We start from the raw sequence: 10,433 nt of genomic DNA on the forward strand, positions 1-10,433 counted from the left end.
ATTTAACAAGGCCAAGGGCTGGGCCCTGCATCTTGGGTCACAACAACCCCATGAACACTCCAGGCTTGGGGCAGAGTGACTGCAAACTGCTCAGCAGAGAAAGACCTGGGGGTGCTGGATGACAGCAGCTGAACATGACCCAGCATGTGCCCAGGTGGCCAAGAAGGCCACCAGCATCCTGGCCTGAATCAGCAACAGTGTGGCCAGCAGGAGCAGGGCAGTGATTGTCCCTGAGCACTGCTGAGGCCACACCTTGACTACTGGGCTCAGTTAAGTGGAAATGGCCTCTATTTGTGCCAGGGGAGGTTTAGGCTGGATATTAGGAAACATTTCTTTGCTGTAAGAGTGGTCAGGCATTGGAACAGGCTGCCCAGGGAGGTGGTGGAGTCCCCATCCCTGGAGGTGTTCAAGAGTCATGTGGACATAGCACTTGTGGACGTGGTTTGATGGCCATGGTGGTGTTAGGTTGATGGTTGGACCTGGTGATCTTAGAGGTCTTTTCCAACTTTAGTGATTGTGTGATCAGAAATACTCCATTATATCCAACACAAATCAGTGGATATTTCACTGGAAAAAAAAATGAATAATCCATTCATGAGCTTCTGGGGAGAATACTGAAACTTAGCAACAAGAAATGCAGCAGAATGGGAAGGCAGATGCAGACCAAAGCAGTCAGTTAATACCATCATCACCATGCAGTACAGAACTGCTGAAGATTTAGTAAGGAAAATGCTGCTTAATGTATCAGTTACTTGGAAAATCTCTTAGCTCTCAAACAACTCACTCTGATTTTAGCTCTCAAAAAACAATCTATGCAGTTCCCTTAAGTCACACTGGAGAACATATGCACCAAATTAAATGCTGACAGCAGCAGCTTCCCCTTGATTTTACCACCACAGGCAGCTCTACAACGAATATCACCAGCTCTGCCTGCCCACTCTTCAGCCTGGAGAGGTCTCTCCTGAAAACTGACACCTGCCTTCTCAACTGCAGCTCTACAGCAGAGAGACAGAGCTCAGCATAGATGTGCCACGTGGGCAAGCAGCAATTTTCACCCTCTTCCAGCCCTGTGCATGCAGACATCGTGCATCTGCACACCTCTGGCCTCACCACCCATCCCCATTCGCTGGGACACACCGAGCTGCTCATTCTTTAAACAGGTCCTAGCGTCCCACTTTCTGCAAGACACAATGTATCCTACAGTGATTAGCAACTCAATAAAAATAGAGAGGATTCTGGGTTAGCTCATCCAATCCAGCCAGTTGGACTCCGAGATCTCAAAGCTCTCTTCCAATCCAGGCAATTCTGTGCAAACATCTACTCGGATTGGTGAAGTGGGAAGGAGAAGGTACTTCTCCATATGTGTGCTACATCACCTTGTATATACTTCTTGCCAATGTGCTGCTCATAAATGTGCTGCAGAGAAGCCCTGTCAAGCACAGAATCCAAGGATCAACTATTTCAGATGTGCTCTGAAAATGAGGGCAAAAAGCTGATGTGCCTCTAGGCCATACACCTTGAAAATACCCGCTCGTTACCAGATCAAAGTAATTAATTTTCCTGGTTTAAACTGGGATGTACAACTGCCATGTACAATTTTCTTTTGGGAGAAACCCAGCCTGTGTCTGACAGAAAACCTTTCCACAGAAGACTGCTGATGGGAGGGCAGGCAAGCCTGCTTTGATGCTGCCACATTATTTACCCTCTCCACAGGGGTGAGCTCAGAGGCAGCTAACATCCATGCCACAAAGCAGAGTGGCTGAGAGTGGGATGGCCTAGTCCCAGGTAGAATGGAAAAGAAAAGTAAGAGCCTGAAACTGCTCCTGTCAGACCCAGCTAAGCATTGCTCTTGCTTTGAACAGGTCCCTTCAAATCAGGGTGCCGAGAGAGAAGGCAGACACCCACCAGCTCAGGAGCAAAAAGCTCAGCACTTCCCACTGACACCTGAACTAAAGCAATCTGTCCTGCAAAACAAGACCCAGCTTCAAGGATCATCACCCTGGACACCCTGCAGCCCAACTGACTGCAGAGTGAACTGCAGACATACAGAATACCACACTCAAAGCACCAGGTTTGAAGGCTGCCCACATCCACTGCACAATACAGAGGAGTTGCAGCATTTGCTGTGACCCACGCACAGCACTTCCAGACATGTAAATCAGCTGTCAATCTTCCTGGCATCCCTGTGCAACCTCAGACTGATGGTCTACCTCCTTGAAAGACTGGCCTCGAACTGAAATCACTTTCTGGAGAAGCAGAGTGGTGAGGTGGACACACCACACAGCCTGCTGGGCCTGACACAGCAGCAACCCAGGGCTAGGCACAGGAAGCAGGACACAGCCTGAGCCCGTAAGGCTCACACACACAACCCAAGCATTTGAGTCCTGTGGGGCAGTCTCCTGGAAATGCCAAGCAGGTTTCTGCTGGGAAAGGCAGCAGAGGATCCAGATGGCTGCTCAGCCATGGCATCACCATCTGAAATCAACGCAAAGCAGCCACCTTCCAACAAGCACTACCCACCTGAGCTCCGGGACTGTGGAGGAAGAGTATGGAAGAGGGGATAAGGACAGGGAGAGAGCAGCCTGGGGCACTCCACACCTCCTCCTCAGCAGCATGAGAGGATCTAGACTGCTACAACTTGCTGAAGGCAGCATGACAAAGGATGATGATGGAGATGTGTGCATCTTCATCCTCCTCACCACACAAAAGGAAGGAAGGTGCCAGGGTGACTCTGCTAGGTGAACGGCTGCATCCTTCTCAGAAAAGGGAAGATTGGTGAGGGATTTTTCTTGCAACTTCAGCCATTACAGTCATTCAAGTTCATTTGCAATGGCTGGAAGTCTGACTCTCCCAGATCTTGGCTCTTCTCTTACAAGTCTACCTGGGAAACCCCATTGCTAAGTTCTGCCTTCACATGCCTACCACGTCCCAACAACGTCCTTGAACAGAAAGTGACCACAGAGCATCCTACTTCATTCCATCAAGAGAAAAAAAGGCTGTCATCAGAGCCCATTTGGGGATTACAATTTCACTTATGCAGGTAATCCTGCTGAGGGGAAATCCAGCCATCACCTCAGATCATCATCAATCATCACCTAACATCCAGAACACTGTCTTGAATTGCTCTTTAAATAAAGTAACAGCTCACACTGTTCACAGAGATTAATTTTACTTTATAGGCAATTTCTACTGACACAGACTGATAGTTATGAATATCAGTGAGTTCCATAAGCCTGAGTGACATCAAGAGGATTTGGATGAAGGATCAGTGTTTGGACATACATTTTTTTCCCCCCTCCAAGATTAGTGAGAATAAAGTAAGGTTAGCAGATGGCAAGGACTGCTGTGCATTATGTTTGGAAAGCCTGGTTCCTCATAAAGAGGTGATTTAGAAATGCATCTCACACGGTCAGTTTCCATTGCCTGTCACAAATCAATGTTGCCAGCTTGCTTTAAATTAATTAAACTGCTAAACTGAGGAATCTCCAAATTGATTTCACCTAATCAGTGTGGGTTTAATACCATTTATCAGAAGAACAACCAATCAAGCATTTTTAGCAGGTGGCTTTCCAACAACTGTTTGTCCTCCAACAACATCTCTAATGTGCTAAAAAAAAATATCTATCATTCCTACATTAAAAACAAACCCCCAAACATTCTGCACACACATTTTATGAGGGGAAGATCACAAAAGCAGAGAGGACAAGCTGCTTCTGCATTTCCAAGAGCACTTATTCCTTTGCCTAAGCCCAAAGCATCACATCTTGCCTTTTAGCTCTTAGCTTGCATTTGGTGCCCCTCCATCAGGGCAGGAGAAGGATCCCCCTCTCGCCTGCATCTCAAAGGGACACTGACTAATGTCACCAAGATGGATCCTGTGGGAGGTCCCAGGACCAGGCCAGCACATTCTGCATCTCCCAGGATGCTGCCAGCCTGGGTCTCCCTCTCCACTGCTTACTGCTCCTCACCTTACTGCTGCGGGAGTGCTCACCAAGGGAGCAGAGAGACGAGCAGGCTGCAGGACACTGAAATCTGGAGAGAGGAGGGGTGCTGCTGCTCTGAAACCTCTACAGACACTCTCTTCCCTGGTGGTATGGGAAGGACAGGAATCAACCTAGAACTGCAGCACACCCCCCTTCCACTTTGCAGAGGCACCTCTTTGACCTTCACATCTGAGCAGAGAAAAGGCATCATTCAATTACTTCCCAGCAAATGGCCTTAGCTCATCTCCAGGGAAGGAAAGAATTCTCCCTGTCACTGCTGTCTGCACTAACACCAATCCTGATCCAGTGTCATGAGATGTGCAAGGGGATGTTAAATCTTTGCCTTGTGATCCATTTTATTGCCACACTTATTGTAAGGAAAGGCACACTCAGAATCTAAAGATTGCCACCCTTCATCTGATGGACACGGTGCTCACAGGCCAGAGCAGTGATGAGTAACTGATACTTACACTACTGGTAAGTATATTTCACCATTTAAGAGAGAAAGGAGAAAATTAAGAGTTGTTATAACTAGTGTTGTCTACTTGCATGCGAGTTTGAAAGACTGGGCTCTCCAGAATAGTTGCTTGCTTCTTCAATATATGTTGCTGAGCTTTAAACATAAGCTGCACTATTATGATCAGTTCTGAATCATGTTTGAGTGGTATCACTGACAAAAGCCACAGGATGAAAAACAAAATGCTGTTGTCCCCATGATTTAAAGCCTGTCTCACCCAGACAACATGGGACCACTGTCCAGAGTCTCACACTTGTGTTGCTTTTTCCTTCTGACCAATTAAATGGCTCTACCATGGAGCCTTACAACAAGTAGGGAGGAAAGCATCAAAGTATGAAATCTCAGATTTGCATGTTCTCTACAAAAGATCATTACAAACACCACAGCACTCTCCTAGAAAATGTTGCTCCAGGACAATCACAAAAGAGGACTTCAGAGTAAGCTGAAGAAACCTCTAACAACAACACAGATTCCGCTGCTCATTCTGCTGGTGAAAGCTGACAGTGCCCACGGGAACGTGCCAGGACAGTGCCATCCAGGAATGGATGAAGAGGGGGGTGAGGAACACAGTGACAGATCCTGTAGCTAGATGGCTGTGCAGCACGCCTGTACGTCATGCTTGCCAGTTCCTTTCAACTGCATGTAGCGGAGAGGATCCACACCATGAGCAAAGGCTGGCTGCTATTCCCAAATGCCTTCCTCCCTCCACGCTATGAGGTCACCCTCAAGCTGCAGAAACTCCCACTAATCAGCTCACTGCGAGGTCAGGTTTCAGGGTGGGGAAACAGAGTATCCTCCCTAGCTGGGATGCATTTCACAGAGAAAGAAAGCACAAAGGAAAACGGTACAGAAAGGCAGAAAGTGATCCCAGTGGAGGACATCAGACGCTGGAGCACAGAGCATCACTTTTATTCCCCTCCTCACCATCTTCTGGAGCTGTTCAAAAAAGGACTGGATGTGGCACTTGGAGCCGTGGTTTAGTTAGTCGTGAGGTGTTAGGTGATAGGTTGGACTTGATCATCTCTGAGGTCTTTTCCAACCTAGTTGATTCTGTGATTCTTAAGGGGATGTGTATGACAGAGGGGCAATGTTTAAAGACCCCTTCAACAAAAGGAGAAGGGGTGAGGGGTTCAAAAGCCTTTCTGTTAGTATCCAGCACTACAGACAGCAGGGCCACAAAGGTGGCAAATGGACTGGAGTATCTTTCACAGGGGAGGCTGAGAGCGCTGTTCAGCCTGGATGGCCCATGGAGACCTTACCAGTATATTTAAGACCCCGCTGCAAAGCAGTGAGGATGAGAGAGCCAGACTCTTCTCTGGACACGAGGCAATGGGCACAAATGAATCACACCAAATTCCAGCTGAGCACAAGGCCAAACACTGGGACACTCAGCCCAGGTGGCCAAGAGGGCCAATGGCATCCTGGCCTGCATCAGGAACAGTGTGGCCAGCAGGAGCAGGGAGGTCATTCTGCCCCTCAACACTGCACTGGTTAGGCCACACCTTGAGTCCTGTGTCCAGTTCTGGGCCACTCAGTTTAGGAAGGATGTTGAGTTGCTGGAACGTGTCCAGAGAAGGGAAACAAAGCTGGGGAGGGGTTTGGAACACAAGCCCTATGAGGAGAGACTGAGGGAGCTGGGGTTGCCTAGCCTGGAGAAGAGGAGGCTGAGGGGAGACCTTCTTGCTCTCTACAACTACCTGAAGGGAGGCTGTGGACAGGCAGAGGCTGGTCTCTTCTCCCAGGCAACCAGCACCAGAACATGAGGACACAGTCTCAAGCTGCACCAGGGGAGGTTTAGGCTGGAGGTTAGGAAGAAGTTCTACACAGAGAGAGTGATTGGCCATTGGAATGGGCTGCCAGGGAGGTGGTGGAGTCACCATCATTGGAGGTGTTCAGGAGGAGACTTGACAGCGTGCTTGGTGCCATGGTTTAGTTGATAAGGTGGTGTTGGATGATAAGTTGGACACGATGATCTTGAAGGCCTCTTCCAACCTGGTCTATTCTATTCTATTCACAGGCTGCCCAGAGAGACTGTAGAGTTTCCATCTGTGGATGTGCTCAAACTCTGATCAGACAAGGTTCTTGACAACCTGCTGCCCCTGCTTGAGCAAGAGGCGTGGGATGAGATGATCTCTGGAGGTCACCACCAAACTAAACGACGTTGTGGTCCTGTGAAACACTGCAGCATGCATGAAGTAATTACCCTATGTTCACAGAGAATACAAAGCAGATGGAGGAAAACAAACCCACCAAAAACCTGGTGCAATCCTGCATCCTCCATAGCTTGGAGGTCATGGAAAACTCAAACATTGTGCACTAAGCCCTGTAATCACCAAGACTGACAGCACCACCTCATTTCAAGGAACTTCTATTTTCAATCCACTTGCCTCAGTGCTTCTGCTGTCCTATTTTAGCACAAGCAGAAAAGTATGGAGCCACTCTGCCACCCAAGTGTTTAGAAAAGAAAGCAGTAACTTGATTTTGGCAAAGATTCTTTTAAAAGATAATACATAAAATGATCTCAGAGCAAGGGACAGCAGAGCACTGAGAAGGCAAATTTGCTTTCATGGCATTCAGCCACAGAGAAATGTAAGCTGCTAGGAAGAGCCTCAGCCTAACAAAGCACACCTACTGAGTCTGTTGGGGCACAACTTCTGCATAAAGATGAAACAGCAAGATTTGGTGCTCCTGCAGCATTGCTAACAATGCAATACAAGCTATGTTTTTATGCCAAAGGCCAGTGCCCACTTGTGGTTTCAGTTACAAATATCAAGTAATTGTAACACAGGGTCTTTTGGTGTGATATTGGAAGAGAAGAATGGATCAACTCTCAGTACCCATACCCAGAGAGGAATCAAGACTGGGGTCAAACCCTGCTCCAAACTGATTCTCCCAATTGAAAGTGAACATCTCACCCCAGGACTCGAGAGGCAGCACAGGAGGCTGAATGCATGGGACAGCCCTTCCCTGGTTACTATAGACACTGCCACAGAACAGCAACCCACATGCTGCTGGGAGAATAACTTTCCTGTTGGTTGATCACTTACAATTACCTGCTGGACAGCAGAATTCTCTGCAACAGGTAAGATTTTCACATCCATAACACGTAATGCACTGCACAGAAAGCAGCCTGTGGGCAAGAGGTGCAGATAAATAATGGACTTGCAGAGGACACAGAGGATGTGTACTCCCTGTTATGATCATGTAACAGGGAGCATGTGGAGGCAGAATCATCATCTGTTCCCATAAAAATCACCTTCTCTGTTGCTCTTTCCCCTTGAAGAAACTTTATTCCCCATTTATATCAGACTGTACACAAGGATGACAGAGCATCATCATCAGGAGTGCTTTTTGAAACTCGGCAAACAGCATCCTGCCACAGCTCCTGCAGGACTCTCAACTGTGGTTGTGACATCTGCCTCCAGAAAACACATCCCCTATCTAAGTGAGACAAGATCAGCAATGCACCCCAATCCAATTTCTCTTGGAATGGTCACCTTCAGCCAGGGGTGCGCTGCTGTCCTTGAGTCCATTTCCCAGCTGGAGCTCCATTTCTTCCTCTCACAAATAAGACACTTTTTATTTCTCAGAAGCTGCACAATACTCTCTCTGTGCAACACTTAGTAAGCAAAGTCCAGTGCACTCAGAATCATTTCTCAATCCCTCCATGCATTCAGAAGAACTTTAAAAGATGGTGTGGAAAAACTACTAGTCCATTAAGACACAACTAAAACTCAGGACCAAAGCTCTCGCTGACTGGCTCTTGGTATTGCTAACGGACCTCAAGCGTCCTCCTCATCAGGCTGGCATGATTCTTCCACGTGACTATTAAGCAGCAAGAGCAGATCAGTGAAAACACTGCATGGTGCTCCACATTGTGCTCCAGTTCAAAAGCTACCCCATTAATTCCCATTAGCAAATCACAAGTCGACTCCTAGTAAGACTGCTGAACCTGGCATCTTCTGCTCTTAGTCCAAAAGGTAAAATGAAAAAACCACTTTCTGAGAAATCGTGTAGTGAGACAAGGATGATGTGATGGACTCTTTCCACTACCAATGCTTTATCCCAGTTCACAGACTATCACTTCCTAGAGGCTAAAAAGCAAACCTTATGGTTCACAGCCCTCACTCCTGGATGAAAAGATGCTCTTGATTTCCATAGTGACAGGTACAGTTTTTTAAGCCAAACTTAAAAACTCTACAAATCTAAGCTCTGGCCTTGGCATGTGGGCAGCAGACCCCGGTGGGAGCAGAGAACACTTTACTTGCCCTGTTCGGTCTGTGTCTGAGTATTTGTAACGCCAGGATTTTCTCTCCTTTCCATCAGAGGAGATTGTTCTCACGATCCACTTCCACACCCCCCTCCCAGCTGAGCAGCTCCAACATGGCTCTCATGGAGCAAATCCATACTCCAGGAAACTGCAGATACTAACTTGGGAAACTGCTTCATTAAAGGCTCAAAGTGTAGTGTTGGCAAAGGGTTTCGAAGATCGGTCACTGCGCTCTGCATGTCCTTACTGCTACAGCTAAAGGCCTTTCAATGCTCCCGTTAAAGAAGCTGCACGGCTGCGCACAAATTACCCATTTTTGCAAGTATTTTTTAAACCACAAATTAGCACAAACGTCAAGACCTCCCTGTGGGGATGGCAGTCCAAGGCGAATCCTTCAAATCCACCGAACTGCAGGTATTTTTTGTTCTTCTCTCCCGCTTCACCGGGGCGCATCAGCCGCAGCGGCACCTGCCCTCCCGGAGCCGCGATGCTGCAGGAGGCGCCGAGCCCGCGGCCTGCCCGGGCCATGGGCACGGCGGCAGCGCCGCGTCCCCGCCGCAGGCGCGGACACGTCTCGCAGGGCCCGGGCCCGCACCCGGGCCGGCCGCCCGCGCATCCTTTCTAGAAGGTACCGCCGGCCGCGGCCCCGGGGCTCCCCGCCGCCCCGCCCCGGGCCCGCCGCAGGGGCCGATCGCAGCGAGAGCCGAGGCCCACGGGCGGGCAGCCCCGCCACAGGCCCGCGCCGCCCCCGCGGCCTCGCCCGCCGCGGCCCTGCCCGCCCCTCAGCAGCGGCGCTGGGCCCCCGCCCGGCGGGCGGCCAAGATGGTCGCGGGGCGGCGGCGCTCACCTCCTCGGCCTGCTTGCGCAGCGCCTTCTCCCGCTCGTACTGCGTGAGGAGCTGCTCGTTGTCCTCCCGCAGCAGCTCCAGCTCCACCTCGTGCTCCTGGTTGTCAGTGAGCACCGAGTCCAGGTTCTCCAGCACCGTCACCACCAGCGGCATCAGCTCCTTCACCACCTCCTCGTCATAGCAGTGGATCAGCCGCTCGAACTCGCGGTAGATGCTGTTGGCGAGGCCCGAGACCCGCTCCGACATCACCGACCCGGAGCAGTAATCGTCGCCCGGGTACCCCCCCACGCCGCCATCGTCCAGCTGGATCTCCAGCATCCTGCCGGCCCGACAGCCCCGCACCGCTCCTCCGCAGCCGCTGCTGAGCTCCTTGTCGCTGTCTCCGCCGCCAGGCTCTGCCTGCCCCGCCCCGCCCGCCGCGTCACTGGCCGCGGGGACCGGCTGGGGCGGAGCGCGGCGGCGCCGCCCCGGGAGCTCGGGCGCCCACCGGAGCGCGATCGGGGGACGGGAGCGGAGGCTGTGGGTTGAGCGCGCCGCGAGCAGCCCTAAGCGCCATCAGCGCCGTTCCCGCTGGAGACGCATCCCCCTCCCCCAGCACCTGCCCGCCGGAGCGCTCCTCCCGCGTACGCCGCAGCTCGCACCCGCCCGTGAGCAGCTGCTGCCGCTAGAACCTGTGCCCAGAGCCGGGGCGGCGCTGAGGTGCCCGCTGCACGCAGGGCTCCATCCAGCGCGGAGGCTGTTCGCGGTGTCCCCCGGCCCTGCGGAGCACCATGCGGCAGCGGTACAGACGGCACCGAGGAAATCCTGCACCTGTAG

General features: G+C 50.9%; 1 protein-coding gene across 32 annotated transcripts in view; it reads right to left on the bottom strand.

Annotated features, from left to right (window-relative positions):
- The window catches only part of MAPK8IP3 (mitogen-activated protein kinase 8 interacting protein 3), a 63,375-nt gene extending 53,358 nt beyond the window's left edge, over positions 1-10,017 (bottom strand). For all 32 annotated transcript variants that reach the window (XM_054180528.1, XM_054180530.1, XM_054180519.1 and 29 more), the window contains exon 1: positions 9,618-10,017. In XM_054180528.1, the coding sequence (XP_054036503.1) occupies positions 9,618-9,935 (318 nt within the window). In that variant the 5' untranslated portion in view covers positions 9,936-10,017. The remainder of the gene's footprint in view (positions 1-9,617) is intronic.
- Between the last annotated feature and the right edge of the window lie 416 nt (positions 10,018-10,433).

This window comes from Dryobates pubescens, chromosome 4 (genome assembly GCF_014839835.1).
Source record: "Dryobates pubescens isolate bDryPub1 chromosome 4, bDryPub1.pri, whole genome shotgun sequence".
Lineage (NCBI taxonomy): Eukaryota > Metazoa > Chordata > Aves > Piciformes > Picidae > Dryobates > Dryobates pubescens.